Source organism: Leptopilina heterotoma, unplaced genomic scaffold (genome assembly GCF_015476425.1).
Source record: "Leptopilina heterotoma isolate Lh14 unplaced genomic scaffold, ASM1547642v1 Lhet_71, whole genome shotgun sequence".
Classification (NCBI taxonomy): Eukaryota; Metazoa; Arthropoda; class Insecta; order Hymenoptera; family Figitidae; genus Leptopilina; species Leptopilina heterotoma.
Window position 1 is genome coordinate 579804 of NW_025111165.1, and position 16255 is coordinate 596058.

At 25.3% G+C, this 16255-nt stretch overlaps 2 protein-coding genes across 3 annotated transcripts; both read right to left on the reverse strand.

Moving 5' to 3' along the window:
• Positions 1-2176: 2176 nt before the first annotated feature.
• Positions 2177-6340, reverse strand: LOC122510625. Its single transcript, XM_043625398.1, has 3 exons — positions 6161-6340; positions 3969-5138; positions 2177-3699 (listed from the first exon to the last, which is right to left on the reverse strand). Exons 1-3 carry the CDS (start codon positions 6338-6340, stop codon positions 2314-2316), a joined length of 2736 nt encoding a protein of 911 aa, XP_043481333.1. The 3' UTR covers positions 2177-2313.
• LOC122510626 lies at positions 6157-15421 on the reverse strand. 2 transcript variants are annotated; one of them, XM_043625400.1, is made up of 4 exons: positions 15293-15421; positions 13082-14260; positions 11315-12660; positions 6157-6949 (listed from the first exon to the last, which is right to left on the reverse strand). In XM_043625400.1, the coding sequence occupies exons 1-4, from the start codon at positions 15377-15379 to the stop codon at positions 6904-6906; spliced, it is 2658 nt and encodes an 885-aa protein (XP_043481335.1). In that variant the 5' UTR covers positions 15380-15421; the 3' UTR covers positions 6157-6903. The 2 variants fall into 2 exon arrangements, with proteins under 2 accessions (XP_043481335.1, XP_043481334.1); XM_043625399.1 differs by lacking the exon at positions 6157-6949 and having other exon boundaries at positions 11235-12660.
• Between the last annotated feature and the right edge of the window lie 834 nt (positions 15422-16255).

The window sequence follows — 16255 nt, forward strand, 5'->3', positions numbered from 1 at the left end:
ACAAGTAAAAGAAAAATAATATTAAATTGTTCGCTCACAAAATAATAAACACTGCAGATTTTAGTTAGTTACCTAAATTTAATATTCAAAAATATACCAACAGCACAAAGGTTTCACCCTATTTTTAGAATTTTTAGAATTTACAAGAACATTCTGAATTTTGGTGTTTTTTGTTTAATAAAATTCTTGGAAAAATTTCAAAAATTTCCCTCATTTCAATTATTTCTATAATATCTACTATTTTAATAAAATTTTACAAAAGAATTTTATTATTTAAACAAAATTTTAATAAAAATTTCACAGGAATTCAAATACATAACAATTTTTTATATTTCTTCGCAACAATTCAATAATTTATAATTTTTTAATGAAGTTTCTCCAAAGAATTCAAATATATTCAGACAATTGAAAAAAATTTAAAATAGTTCTAAGAAATTCAATTATTTCGAAAAATTTAAATAAAATTCTTTTAAAAATTCTATTATTTAAACAAATGTTGACAAAATTCTTTACAAAATTTAGTTAACAAACTTGCAATTTTTATAAAATTTTCCTATACAATTTAATAATTTTCAATACAATTCTTCTTGAGAATTCAATTATTTTTACAAATAATACATTTTCTTGTGGGAATTCAATTATTTAAAAAAAATTTAAATAAAATTCTTAGCTAGAAATCAATTATTTTTATAAATAATAAATCTTTTTTTGAGAATTCAATTACTTAAAAAAAATTTTCATAAAATGCGTTATAAATTTGAAAAATTATATTAAAATTGGTTGTAAAATAAAATTATTTTCGTAAAATGTAACATTCTTCCTAGGAATACAATTACTGGCAAAAATGTTTGTAAGAATCTCCGAAAGAATTCAATTTTCGTAAAAAATAAAATTCTTCAAAGCAATTCAATTATTTAAGAGATTTTAATAAAATTCTTCTCAAGAATTCAATTCTTTTCAAAAATAAACATTTTCACAGGAATTTAATTATTTAGAAAGAATTTTTTTTTAATTCTTTGTCAGATTTCAATTTATTATTTTAAAATTTTTAATAAAATTTCTTGACGAAATTTAATTATTTTAAAAAAAGTTAAAAAACAATTTTGAGAAATTCAATTACTTAAAAAAATTTAAATAAAATTCTTTTAAAAGTTCAATTATTTAAAAAAATTTGACAAAATTTTTTACAAAATTTAAGTAATAAACTTGCAATTTCGATAAAATTTTTCTATACAATTCAATTATTTTCTCAAATAATACATTTTTTTACGGGAATTCAATTATTTAAAAAAAATGTTAATAAAATTCTTTGATAAAAATCAGTTATTTTTATAAATGATAAATTTTTCCTTGAGAATTCAATTATTTAAAAAAATTTTGATAAAATGCTTTATAAATTTAAAAAATTATATTAAAATTGGTAGTAAAATAAAAATATTTTCGTGAAAAATAAAATTCTTCAAAGCAATTCAATTATTTAAGAAATTTTAATAAAATTTTTCCCAAGAATTCAATTATTTTCGTAAAAAATAAAATTCTTCAAAGCAATTCAATTATTTAACAAATTTTAATAAAATTCTTCCCAAGAATTCAATTTCTTTTTAAAAAAAAAACATTTTCACAGGAATTCAATTATTTAAAAAGGAATTTTTTTCAATTCTTTATCAGATTTCAATTTTTTCAAAGAAATTTCTGGATAAAATTTAATTATTTTTAAAAAGTTTTTAAAAATTCTGAGAAATTCAATTATTTAAAAAAATTTGAATAAAATTCTTCATAAGAAATTAATTATTTTCATGAATCATAAAATTTTTCTCCAGAATTCAATTATTTTTACAAAGAAAATTCTTTACAGGACTTGAATTCTTTAAAAAAATGTTTAATAAAATTCGTTGCAAGAATTCAATTATTTTCATAAATATTAAAATGTTTCGTAGGATTTCAATTATTTTTTATACTATTTTAAATATAATGATAGAAAATTGCATTTATTCGTAAATTTTTTTTTAAAATTCACCGAAAGAATTCAATTATTTTTTAAAATTTTGATAAAATTCCTATAGAAAAATAATAATGATTAAATATTTATTTAAAAAAGAAATTTTGTCTGGAAATCAGGGAAAAGTCAGGGAAAAACAAAATTAGTTTTGTGGCAACCCTGATAATGATTACTGCACGCAACATTATGTTTATTATTTATCATTCATTTTATTATTACATTACATTTTGTGGAGTGACGTTTTGCTACTTGTAACTTTACAAATTTACAAATTTACAAATTTACAAAATTTACAAACAAATTTACAAATTATGTTAAGTGGGTACAAGACACAATTTTTTTCTTTGCGCTTTATTACGAACCGTTTCATGAAATTTAGGAGGAGTTTTATTTTCACTTAAAATTAAAGGATTTTCTGTTGACGCATACTCAACATTTACCCTCATTTCTTCAGTATCAACAAATCCTAATTTTTTGCATTGCAAAAAAATTGTATTGCTTTTAACAATCGAAAAGATTTTGTTAGACAAATCAGTACCATTGAAGGTAATTTTCGGTATTTTTGAGTAAAGATCTTTTAAATTTTTAAATACTCGAATATTATTATAACTTATTAAATTCATCAAGGATAAATTATCTATCCAATCCATCGTATCTGTCAAATATGTCGTAATACTTAATTTTTTATCCATATCAATAATTCTAGTTACATTGCGAACGTAATCAGATTCTTGATCAATAACTTCGAGCATGTCGTCAATGTAATTAAATTTTAAAAAGCAAACGAATTTAAGAAATTTAAAAATTTCTTTTTTATTACAAAGAATTTTCAAATAATTATTGTTTGTGTCATTTGTTAATTTTATGTTTTCATAAGTAGATTTTACTAAATTGGAAAATTTAAGAACATCGCTATATTCAGTCATTTGAAAATCAATATCGGTTCTTTTATTTAATTTCAACGACGATGAGCACTTCGAACTTTTAAATATATATTTTATGCCAAAAGAAATATATTGTTGTTTCAAAAAGTTACGAAATTCCTGAAAATATGTAATGTTACAATTGCTTCTAGAATGTTGATCGTAATTATTCACAGATTGTGTCAAATCATTGTTAACGGAAGTATATGTAGAAAAATATTTTGGAAAGCGGTTAAAAAAATCTTGATGAACTTTAATTAAATATGCGGGATTTATAAAGCGCGTCTGTATGTTTCCTGAGGAAATGTCACGATAATCGAGTAGCGCATGAATTAACGAATCATAGTCATCAAAACAACTTGATTCATTAAGAAAAAAATAATTCGTAGAGTTTACAAAATAAAAAAAAACATTTGAATAATCTTTAATCATTTTGTATTCGAAATAGCCAATTAATGGGTTTTCTTGTCTGTTGATAGTGGTTGGGTAGACGTAATAATGAGTATCATTGGATTGAACCAAATAAATATTTTTCATAATCACATCGTACAGGAACTGTTCGGAATAATGAAGATCTTCTCGCCTTACTTTTGGTACTACTCTACTAGTTGTTATTTTGTTAACAGTTGTAATCCCTTGTTTCATGTCATCTACGACGATTATCACTAATCTCTTAAATTTCACATCAAAAAGTAGATCATCGATTGTTTTCCAATGTTCGTAAATAGTACAGATTGTACTGTCCATAGGTATGTAGTTGTTATTATTGTTTACACTCTGTAAACAACAAATATTTGTAAATACAACTTACGTTAGAGTATTTTTTACAATAAGATTTTAAAAATTCAAAATAGCGGATCCAATATGAAAAACATGAAAATTTAAACCTCAGTATGAAACATGATCCGACATTTTGAATTTTTGCTAATTTCTTTCGGAAACTTGACGTGATGGGAAGTTTCGACTCCGAATTCGTATTCAGCAATAAAAAATTTATTCGCTGAAAAAAATTTGTTTTAATTTGTGAAATAAAGATTAAAACTTACCAAAGAATGCTTAACAATATTATAGATAATATTCATTACATTTCTGCAATTGTCTCCTAAATGTAGCATTTTCCGTTTAAGATCATCAAGTGAGGAAAAAATGTAATCGTTTCTTAAGGAATATTCGTTATTATACAAAAATATTACGCTGTTAAACCAATGTAGTTTGCTTATCAATGATTCTGCAACACGTTTTTTTAGGACTTGTATCCACTCTGTTATTTTGTAAGGCATAATACCTGATATTCCATTCACAAAACAAAATAATTTAAATATGTCTATTTTGTGTTCATTTTCACAAAAATCGACAAATGAAATATCATTTTTTTTCAATGAAGATACAGTGTTATTTATCCAATTCAAATAATCAATCATAACCATAACATCTTTTAAATCGCTACCATATCCTAAAAGTTCTGTCACTTCCAGATGTCTTGATTGAAAGCAAATTAAGTTTCTTTTAACAGTTCTTCTTTTTTTATTTTTTTCTAATCTCTTGCTATTGCTTTTAATTTGGTTTAGTAATGAGTTAAAACGCATTAAAGAACTCGCACTTTGAGAATTAACGTTGAATCCCATCCAAGTACAAATGTTGTCAAAATTATTTAATGCTTGAAAAGATAAGTTTTTTGTTTCTTTTTCTCTGAATAATTGTTTACGTAACTCGAATAATTCCGAGAAGCTTTCACCTTTTTGTAGCTTTTCGCCTATATATCTTGCAAGAGTGCAATTGGTGCAGCTTGGTTCCAATGGAATTAAAATATCTTCAAAGAATGGAAACTGTTTTTTTACATTAACAAAATCGAAGGTAATTCCTGAATTGTCACTTAATAGTTTTCTTTGAGAATATACGGTCAAAAAATGGTATTGAATGTTTACTGGATAAACGAAATAATAGGTATCGTTGGCTTGGTATAGATGGATATTTTTCAATGCTTTATGTAACTGACTGTAATAAGGGTTGTGCTTGATTCTATTATCATTTAATATTCTTTTTCTCTCACTGAAATTTGTAACTCTGTTTATACCATCACTTATCTTATCTGCTATAATTATTACCAACGGTTTGTAATTTTTTCTAAAAAGCACAGAATCAATAACTTTAGAGTTATCATAAAGGGAACAGATATTATCTTCAAACGTGAGAGGTTTGACATTCGTTTCTTTTACCTGTAAAATATTCGTTCATATTGTATTCATTTTCAAATTTTTAAGATGTATCCTTAGAGAAAAAACATCGACTCCTTTTTACATATTTTTTTTATAATATGTAACGTTAAGGAGTCACTTTTTCTAAAAAATATTTTTTAACATTTCTTTTTTCTAAAAAATTGCATTTACACAATGTTTTAAAAACTACTAATAAAATTTTTTTTTTATTGAAAATCAAACGATAAGCAAGATATGTGAAAAAAAATGAAATTTCGGAAATCGTGTAAATTTATTCCAAATTATCATTGCGGATTCGCATTTCGGACCTGCAAACCGTAAAGTACGTCAAATTGCAATTTTGAACTCTATTTTTAAATCGGTGAAAAAAATATGAATTCATGATATTTTTAAAATTTCTTTTGGAATATCAAAATTGATTAAGAAAGCAACTCAGAAAAAACTTGTAACTTAAATTATCCATAAAAATATTTCATTTGTTCATTTTTTTGAAAAAAGATAAATATTAACTTTTCACGATTTCCTGATAAATATTTTTTTGTAAATTTAATTTTTAAAGAATTATTAAAATTTCAACAAATTTTTTTATTGCTTTATTATTTTTCTACTTTAAATATATAATATACAATTTTTTATTATAAAGTTTTATTTTTTATTTATAAAGTTTTATTTTTCTTATTTTTTTCTTAAATTTATTATTCATTTACAACAGAAAATTCAATTAAATTTCTGTTTTAGAATACTTTGGGAAATCCCAATTGGGCCAAGTTGGGTCAACCCAAACTCTGCTAAAGTACATTAAAGAAAAAATTTTTTTTGAGCTTTATACAGTTGCACCTTTTTTTTTGTCTAGCATATTATTTAAATAATAACTTACTTAAGTAAATTTTTTTATTTATTAATTTCTCGAACTTTGGTAAGCTCAGTTAGACCCACATTGGCGCTCAATTTATTATAAAATATAATAATAATAATCATAATAAATTAACAACAACAATAAAATTTTTTCTTTTTAAACTTACATTTCTTTCTCCATGAATTGAAATTTGTCCAGCCATCAATAAAAAAATCAAAGTAAGCGTTATCGAAAATGTACTTTGAGAATGCATTTTTGGTTTTTTCATGAATATACTTTCTTTCAACACTTGCACTGATATAGCATTGAAATCGAAAAATGCATGTTTACATACGTAAAAAATCATAAAATATAATCAATTTTTTTAACAACTTTAAGTTTATCACATTTTTACTTTTTATCTTTTAAACTGGTTTTGCGCATTACAAAAATTGACGATTTATTAAATTTCAAAAAAAATTGTATTTTCTTTTAAAGATAAATAGATTTTCTTTGACAAATATTTTTTAAAATTCTCTAATTGAGACAATTATATAGCATCAAAATTATTGCCATGATTTATTTCCTTTCTTTTTTGTCTGAATTTGATATTCTTTGAAAAATATTTGGGTAACTATCTATTAATAGGTTGCTGAATGATTGCTACAAACTTGATGCAATCTTGGTACAAACTTGTAGCAAACATACTAAAATTCTTCAAAAATATTTCATAAAAAAATTTATTTTTCATTTCTTATTTTTTAATTTTTAAGATCTTTTAACGACTATTTTTTAATACCCATTCTTTAAATATAATGATTACTTTACACAAAACTATATTTATTATTTATCATTTATTATTATTACAATACATTCTGTTGAGCTGGGAGGACATTTAACTACTTGCAACAAATTTACAAAGCTTACATGTTAACTGGGTACAAGACACAATTTTTTTCTTTGTGCTTTATAAAGAACTAGCAACATATACCTCACTCGCTAACGCTCGTTCGGTTGTATTTAAACTTATTAGTTTTTACTTATTTTTTTTTTTTATTTGAACTAAGTAAATATTTACTGGACATAAATATTTTAATTTATGGTATCTATTAAATAGTTATTTGAACCAAATACAAATTACTTAAGTCAATTAAATAGAATAATTTAATTTAATAAATATTGCTTTAAATCAATTATAAAAATTACTTGATTAAATAATGCATAGTTTTTAATTAAAATAAATATTTATTTGCATCAATAAAATAATTTTTTTGAAATAACTAAACTTAGAAGGTTAGATTTTGAATGTTAGCCTGATTCTCTGAATAATTAGTAAGAAAAGGGCGAAGATACGTCCATTCTTTTCTTACTAATAGGATTTTCTGTAGGTAATGATCAGGGTGTTTTTTTGAAATTTTTACTGCACTATTCTTACGCATGTCACCGTCACCAATATTGTTACAATATATATTGTAACAATATTGTTACAACAAAGTCTAGACTTTGGGTTTTTGCAAGTCTAGACAATATAGTTGTATAATAATATAAATTTTTCTTTCTAAACCAGAATTTGAACATTTACAAAATTAAAACCTTATAGTGGTTAGAAAATGTAAAAAATTATTAATATTTATAAAAATATAAATTATTTTATTTAAAATCATTGTGTAATAAGACAAAAATTATGAAGTGACATTTACAAAAAATGTCATTGTACATTATACGAAATGTTATTTTTACGTATTCTCTTACTAAACCTTTCATTTTCGTCCGCTATCCTGGATTCGCCATTTTGTATTTTTAAAAAGTGACTTTGGATTCATAATCAGTGGAATTTTACTGAAAATCAGTTGAAAAGTACTAAAATATCAGTCATTCTTCACTGATTATTATTTTATTGTGATTTATTTATTAATATTGTAAATTTCTGTCAAACAAATAATTTTACTAAAAGTCAGTTGAAAATTACACTTACAGTAGTGTTTCATTCGAGCAACACGATCCGAGAAACGAACAAAAAACGATTTTCTTTTTGTTTTGATAACCAAGCTGTCATGTTCGCTCGTCTTATTGAAGTAAATTTTCATAAATGTTTATTTACATTATTCGAAGATAATTAAATCTTAAAAAATTACTATAAAAAAATTCTAATAATATTAGTTTTTAAAAATATTATAATGTTATTTTTCGAAAATAATTGAATTTCTTAAAATAATTCTTATATCCTAATTTACCTTTAAAAATTTTTTTTTAATTTTTGGTAATTCAATTATTTTCAAAATTTGCAATTAAAATTCTTCAAAAAATTGTAACAAAATACTTGAAATAAATTAATTATTTTCAATTAAATTTTGCACAATTTCAACTATTCAAAAAGGTTTCTATTGTAGACATATTTGAAAAATTTAATTGTGTTAAAAAATTATTCAAAGAAATCTAAGTATACTTATTTTTAATTATCTATAACTTAATCTATTGAATTTAGAAAAATTACATCAAGAGGACAAAACTTTGTTCTTTCGTCTACTTTTGAATAATGTTTAGAAAACTAAATTTTTATTAATGTTTATTAAAAAATTATTTTATACCTAAAAATGTTAAATTTTTTTAATTTAGGCATGATTACAATCACAGGCACACAAAAAAAAAGTTGTCTGTTCATTGAACAAGACCTACATGTCTTATAGTATTTTGGCCCCCTGAATACGAATATGAAGTCAGAATTGCTCCAGCACCCTCTGTTTTTTTTAAATCAAAAAAACTACCCTTAAGTCTAAAATTCAAGAATTAAAGTAAAAAAAAATAAAAACACGGCTTTCTTCGGATTATTTTTAGTTGTCAGTTATGGGAAAGTCGAGAAGCAGTCGAGAAGTTCGGTCGATGACAATTAGAAAATTAGACGATACGATTTGACAATTAACAAAAGAATAAACAAGATGATCGTTTGAAAACCAAAGACGATAACCAAATAATCGCTCGAAAAAATGAAATTCGCGGATCGAAGTGAAACACTAACTTACAGAAATATAAGTCATTTTTCACTGATTATCCATTTAAAAAATTATTGTTGATGTCTGCCAAACAAATACAGGGTTGCCACGGACCTGGAAAACCTGGGAAACCCGGAATTGTCATGGAATTTTTTTTCAGTCATGGAAAACCTGAAAAATCTGGAATTGTCAGGGAATTTTATGAAGCCTGATACTAAAAGCTCAATTTTTTGTATTTGAGTCGTAAAAATTTCAAGTTTTCAAGTTGACATACAACTTTTTGATTTTAAATTTAGTGCTTACAATTGAAATCAATATGGCATTTCTAAATTTTAGTTTCTTTTGGTCTCTATCTTCCTTTCAATAATTTTTAAATTAATACATTTTAGAAACCCCAAAATGTTATGAAACTGAAGCTACCAACTTTTATGCAATGAAAATTTTTTCTTTTGCTAATTGTTTTTTAATGTAAGAAGCCCTTTAAAAAATTGCAATCGAAAAAAATTGCTTCTGAAGCAAGGAAATAATAATTTAGTTAAAATTTCGGGATATTTGGATAATCTACGAAAAAATATTTAAAAATCACTAATTTCCTTGCCTTCCTTAGATCCTCTTACAATTTTTTTAAATGACTTGTCACATTAAAATAAATAATTTGTAAAAGAAAAAATTGCTTATGAGGTGAGGAAATAATAATTTTGTTTAAATAATATATGGATTTTTCGAAAATCTGTGTAAAAAATCAAAATTAATAATTTCCCCGACTTCGATCTTTTAAAATTTTTTAAAAGGCTTCTAACATTAAAATAAATAATTAGCAAAGAAAAAATTGTCATTGAATAAACGTAGGTAACTTCAGTTTCATAAAATGTTATTAAAATGCTTTTTAAAATACTGGTTTAATAATTGTGAAAAATTCTAAACTTAACTAAATTTTTAAATTTAAAAAGATTTGCTCCTCATCTTTCTTCGGAGCGTATCTCAAATAACCTTACAAATTTTAACTTAATTTTTTGTTAATAATGAAATTAAAAATTAATAACTTATTTTGTTAACAATTTACTTAAAGGATTTTATACTTTTTGTCGTAATTAGCTAAAAACATACCAAAACAATTTTATTTCTGGTTTGGAATTTTTTAAGAAATGGTCTGGAAAACCTGGAAAAGTCATGGAATTTTAAAATCGATGTCTTGTGGCAACCCTGAAATAAATAAGTAAATACACAAGTAAATAAATAAGTTCCATTACAACACAGACAGCGCAGCATTAGCGAGTGAGGTATTTACGTATATTTAAAAAAATTTCAACAGACACTACGTGCATCAACGAACCTTAAAAAATTCAACAATTTATATTATCAATCGTTTATTAAATCTATACATATATGTGATTTGTGTATATGTAGGAGTTTATATCTGCATATGAGCAGTATACATGTGTATGTAATTTATGAACATGTGTGAGTATACATGTACATGTGATTAGTGTATATGTGTGAGTATACATGTGTGGGTGTTATGCGCGCATGCTTGATATTCATAGAACACTACTGCGCATGCCTGATATTCATAGAACACTACTGCGCATTCCTCACATTGATAGAACACTACTGCGCATGCCTGACATTCATAGAACAATAGTGCGCATGCCTGACATTGATAGAACACTACTGCGCATGCCTGATATTCATAGAACACTACTGCGCATGCCTGATATTTAAAGAACACTACTGCGCATGCGTAATATTGACAGAACACTACTGCGCATGCGTAATATTGACAGAACACTACTGCGCATGCCTAATATTGACAGAACACTACTGCGCATGTGTAATATTGACAGAACACTACTGCGCATGCGTGGCACTAATAGAACACTACTGCGCATGTGTAATATTGTCAGAACACTACTGCGCATGTGTAATATTGACAGAACACTACTGCGCATGCGTAAAAGTGATAAAACACTACTGCGCATGTGTAATATTGACAGAACACTACTGCGCATGCGTAACAGTGATAGAACACTACTGCGCATGCGTAACATTGACAGAACACTACTGCGCATGCGTAACATTGACAGAACACTACTGCGCATGCGTAACATTGACAGAACACTACTGCGCATGCGTAACATTGACAGAACACTACTGCGCATGCGTAACATTGACAGAACACTACTGCGCATGCGTAACATTGACAGAACACTACTGCGCATGCGTGACATTGTGAATATGTATACATTTGTGTTAATATTATTTTTAAAAGATATACATATATATACGGCTAGGGTCGGTCGGTCGGTCGGTCGGTCGGTCGGTCGTTCTTCAACTTAATATAATAAAAAATGATTTCTTCTTGAAGTTTAGAGGTAGTTTTATTTTTACTTAATTCTAAATAGTTTTCTGTTGACGTATTATTAACATTTGGGGTAATTTCTTTAGTATCAAGAAATCCTAACTTCTTACATTGCGAAAAAATTGTATCATTTCTAACAATCGAATAGATTTTGTTAAACAAATCAGCACCATTTAAGGTAATTTTTGGTATTTGAGAGTAAAAAGCATCTGATTCTTCAAACATTCGAGTTTCATTATACTCATAATCAATATAATTTATTGATAGTAATTTCTCTATCAAAAGTTTTGATTTCAACAAATAATTAGTAATAGCATTTTTCTCATTTTCAACAGTACTTGTTATATAGCTACTTACATATGGTACCTGATGAATAACTTTAAGCATGCCTTCAATATAATTTATTTTTAAAAAGCAAACGAATTTAAGAAATTTAAAAATTTCTTTATTACTACAAAGAGATTCTAAATTAGTATCGTCTCTGTTATTTATTGTCATTATTTTTCTATAAGCAAACTTTACTAATTCATGAAAATCAAGAACATCACTAAATTGAGTCATACGAAAATCAATATCGGTTATATTATTTAATTTCTGCGACGATGAGCACGGCAAACCTTTAAATAAATCATTTAATAGGTAAAAAGGAATTTTTAGTTGTTTCAAAAAGTTACGAAATTCCTGAAAGTATGTAATGTTACCATGGCTTCTATAATGTTGATCGTAATTATTCACAAATTCTGTAAAATCATTGTAAACGGAAGCATATATAGGAAAATATTCTGGAAAGCGGATAAAAAAATCTTGATGAACTTTAATTAAATGTGAGGGATTTATAAAGCGCGTCTGTATGTTTCCTGAGGAAATGTCACGATAATCGAGTAGCGCATGAATTAACGAATCATAGTCATCAAAACAACTTGATTCATTACGAGAAAAATAATTCCTAGAGTTTACAAAATAAAAAAAAACATTTGAATAATTTTTAATCATTTTGTATTCGAAATAGCCAATCAGTGGGTTTTCTTGTCTGTCGTCGTTCGTTGGGTAGACATAATAATGAGTATCATTGGATTGAACCAAATAAATATGTTTCATTATGAAATCGTACAAAAACTGTTCTGAATAATGAAGATCTTCTCGTTTTACTTTCGGTTCTACTCTGCTAGCTCTTATTTGATTAGCAATTTTGATCCCTTGTTTCATGTCATCTACCACGATTATCACTAATCTCTTGAATTCCACCTCAAAGAGTAGATCATCGATTGTTTTCCAATGTTCGTAAACAGTACAGATTGTATTATACTTAGCTCTATAGTCGTAATTAGAATATACAAGCTGTAAATAATGTTTAGAATTAAAATTTACATTAGAGTATTTTTTATAGTTCTCTTATTACAATTGTATAACATCACACGTAGAAATAAAACAATAAGCACAGCGTTAAGAAAGTTTTTAAATTCTATTATACAGTTAATAAGAAATTTTCAAATTATTAAATAAGGAACAGTGGGGAATCAAAAGTGATCACTGAGTTCAGAATCAAACATTTAGGGCACATTTATAGAGCAAAATACAAAATGTTTAGATCGAAATAAAAAATATTTGAACTTAGTAAATGTTTATCAAATAGTTTGCATTTATTTGAATTAAATAAATTTTGTTTTCAGTGCACAGTTTTTACTACTTTGCCATTTGTTATTTCCCTATACTGATGCATGAAATGTTTTAATTTTGTGAAATACAATTTAAAACTTACCAGAGAATTCTTAACAACTAAATAGGATAATTGCATTACATTATGCCAATGTTCGCTTTCATTTTGTATTTCCCGTTCAAAATCATCACGTGAAGAAAAAATTAAATCGTCTCTTAACGAATATTCGTTATTATACAAAAATTTCACTCTATTAAACCAATCTAATTTGTCATTCAATGATTTTGCAAAATGTTCTTTTAAGACTTCTATCCACTCTGTTATGTTGTGAGATGTAACATCTGATATTTCTTTCATAAAACAAAATAATTTAAATATATCTATTTTGTGTTCATTCTCACAAAGACCGCCAAATAAAATATCATTGTTTTTCAATGAAGATATAGTGTTATTGATCCAATTTAAATAATCAATAAAAACTATAACTACTTTTAAATTTTTAGCAATTGGGAAAATCAGTAGATATTCTGGCGCTTCCAAATTTCTAGACTGAAAGCAAGTTAGGCTTCCTTCTACAGTACTTATTTTTTTACTTTTTTCTAAACTGTCGCTATTGCTTTGAATTTGTTTTAGTAATGAGTTGAAGTGCATGAAAGAACTCGTGTTTTGAGAATTTAAGTTAAATCCCATTGAAGTGCAAATGTCATAATTATTCAATGTCTTAAAGGATAAGTTTTTTTTCGCTTTTCTTTTAAACAATTGTTTACGTAACTCGAATAGTTCTGAGAAGATTTCTCCTTTTTGCAGTTTTTCATTTATATATTTTACAAGAGTGCAATTGGTGCAGCTTGATTGCAGTGGCATTAAAATATTTTCAAAGAAAGGAAACTCTTTCTTTGCATTAACAAAATCAAAGGAAATGTCTGAATTGTCATTTAATAGCTGCTTTTGGAAATATATGGTCAAAAAATAGAGTTGAAATTTTAATGGATAGATAAAATAATATATGTTGTTGGCTTGGAATAGAAAGATATTTCTCAATATAGTTTGATGTAACTGATTGTGATGAGGCCAGTGCCTGATATTTTCATCATTTAAAATTCTTTTGCTGTCACTAAAATTTCTAACTCTGTTTACACCAATACTCAATTTATCTGCTATAATTATTACCAATGGCTTGTACTGTTTTTTGAAAAACAGAGAATCAATTACTGATAAATTATCGTAAAGCGAACAGATATTATCTTCAAACCTTAGTGGCTTGATATTCGTTTCTTCTACCTGCAAAATATTCATTCTGAGAAACATTCTCAAAATTTTAAAATGTATCCTTAGAGTAAAAATATCAACGCATTTTTTATATACTTTTTTTATAATATGCAACGTTAAGGAGTCATTTCTTCTAAAAAACATTTTCTAAAATTTCCTTTTTCTAAAAAAATGCATTTCTAAAAAAATTGCATTTAATGTTCTAGAAACTACTAATTTCTAAAATAAGACACGTATTAAATAAGTTGTACATTTCGTTATCATTCAGCTTTTACATTATGATAAACAAATTTCATTATGTGAAAGAAAAATTTCAAAGATAAAATCATATTATGAGGAATCATATTATTAGCTTAATTTATTCTATGAAAAAATGTAGATTTTGTAAAAAAGGATTCCCTACCGATTTTCCTAATCGTACATTCCTAATTTCAACGTTTCCTAAAAACGAATTTCCTAAATTTGAAATTTCAAAAAGAATTTTCCTAAGCGAAAATTCCTAAAGTTATTAAATTTTCCTAATTTACTAAAAACTTTATTTTAAAAATGAAGTGGAAATAATTTTCAATTAATTACTAAAATTTAGAGAACAATTGTATGTGGAAATAATTTAAAATTAATTACCATCCACAAACAATTGTTTGCCCACAATTCGAGGACCAATCTCCATTGTTTTTATTTAAAATATAAATTTTTTTAATTTATTTATAAATTACACTTTTAATTTAGACTCGAAATATTAATTTACAATCAAAATTTTGGAACTTTTGACATTTATATTTGTTGCTATTGAAAAAAGAATTGCAGATCGCATATCGCATCGTCATAAAAAATATATATTAGGAAAAATGATATTGTTCGGAAAAAAAGACTTTAGGAAAAATGAGTTCGGAAGAATGATTTAGGAAAATAGTTTTACGAAAAATTAACTATTTGGAAAAGTAGTTGTTAGGAAAATACGTTTAGGAATCTAAGATTAGGAAATTCGTCGGGGAATATTTTATTGAAAAATTTAAAAAAAACAAAATTTCTTCTTAAACTTACATTGTTTTCTCCAGAAATTGAAATTTGACCAGCCATCAGTAAAAGAATCAAAGTAGGCGCTATTAAAAATGTACTTTGAGAATGCATTTTTGGTTTTCTTGTGAATATACTTTCTTTCAACACTTGCACTGATATAACATTGAAATAGAAAAATATATGCTAATGTACAAAAAAATCATAAAATTTAATCAATTTTTTTTAACAACTTTAACATTCTGACATTTTTACATTCAATCTCTAAAACTGGTTTTGCGCATTGCAAAAATTGACGATTTATTAAATTACAAAGAAAATTCTATTTTCTTTTAAAATTAAATAAATTTTGTTTGTCAAATATTTGTTAAAATTCTCAAATTGACCAAATCTTTGAAAATTTTAATTTTAAAACTGTAGGTAATAATATTTTAATTTTTATTTAAAAAAGAAACTACTTTTTTAAAATTAATTATCGAGTGCAAAGTTAGTTATCAATGAATCCTAATCAATGGAAAATAAAAAAAGCAAAAGAAATCAAAAATAGAAACAATAATTTTAGTACTATTGATAAAAAAACAGTAGCAGTGGTACAGTTATATTGCTACAATTTAAAAAAAAATTATAGTAATTGTAACTTGATGTGGTATCAGTTGGAGAACAAGGAGATTTTCCACTAGACGAAGCTACTCGATCATTAAAAGCAGAAACTCTCGCAGTTGGACAATGAGAACAATAACATGTTTCGCTGCACATTTGGTAATTTTTATCCTATTCACCGAAGAGATCATAGGCGAAAGGTTGTGCTATAAACACAAAACAAAGTAAAAGGCGCGAATCAGATGCAATCGCTTCCTCATTGCTCGAGAACTACATAGGTATAACTACAGTTAACTGCACTCTGGAGTTCAAGGTTATGAGCTTCTGATTTTATCCGACTAAATTTGCAAAAAAAGGGTCACATTAAATTATTCCTTTCCCAACTCATAA

Coding starts and splice junctions, on each gene's coding strand:
- LOC122510626 (XM_043625399.1), bottom strand. CDS start 15,379: ATGCATTCTCAAAGTACATTTTTAATAGCGCCTACTTTGATTCTTTTA. Junction 14,261..15,292: donor CAATTTCTGGAGAAAACAAT/GTAAGTTTAAGA, acceptor AATATTTTGCAG/GTAGAAGAAACGAATATCAA. Junction 12,661..13,081: donor TAGTTGTTAAGAATTCTCTG/GTAAGTTTTAAA, acceptor CATTATTTACAG/CTTGTATATTCTAATTACGA.
- LOC122510625 (XM_043625398.1), bottom strand. CDS start 6,340: ATGATTTTTTACGTATGTAAACATGCATTTTTCGATTTCAATGCTATA. Junction 5,139..6,160: donor CAATTCATGGAGAAAGAAAT/GTAAGTTTAAAA, acceptor AATATTTTACAG/GTAAAAGAAACGAATGTCAA. Junction 3,700..3,968: donor ATATTGTTAAGCATTCTTTG/GTAAGTTTTAAT, acceptor TGTTGTTTACAG/AGTGTAAACAATAATAACAA.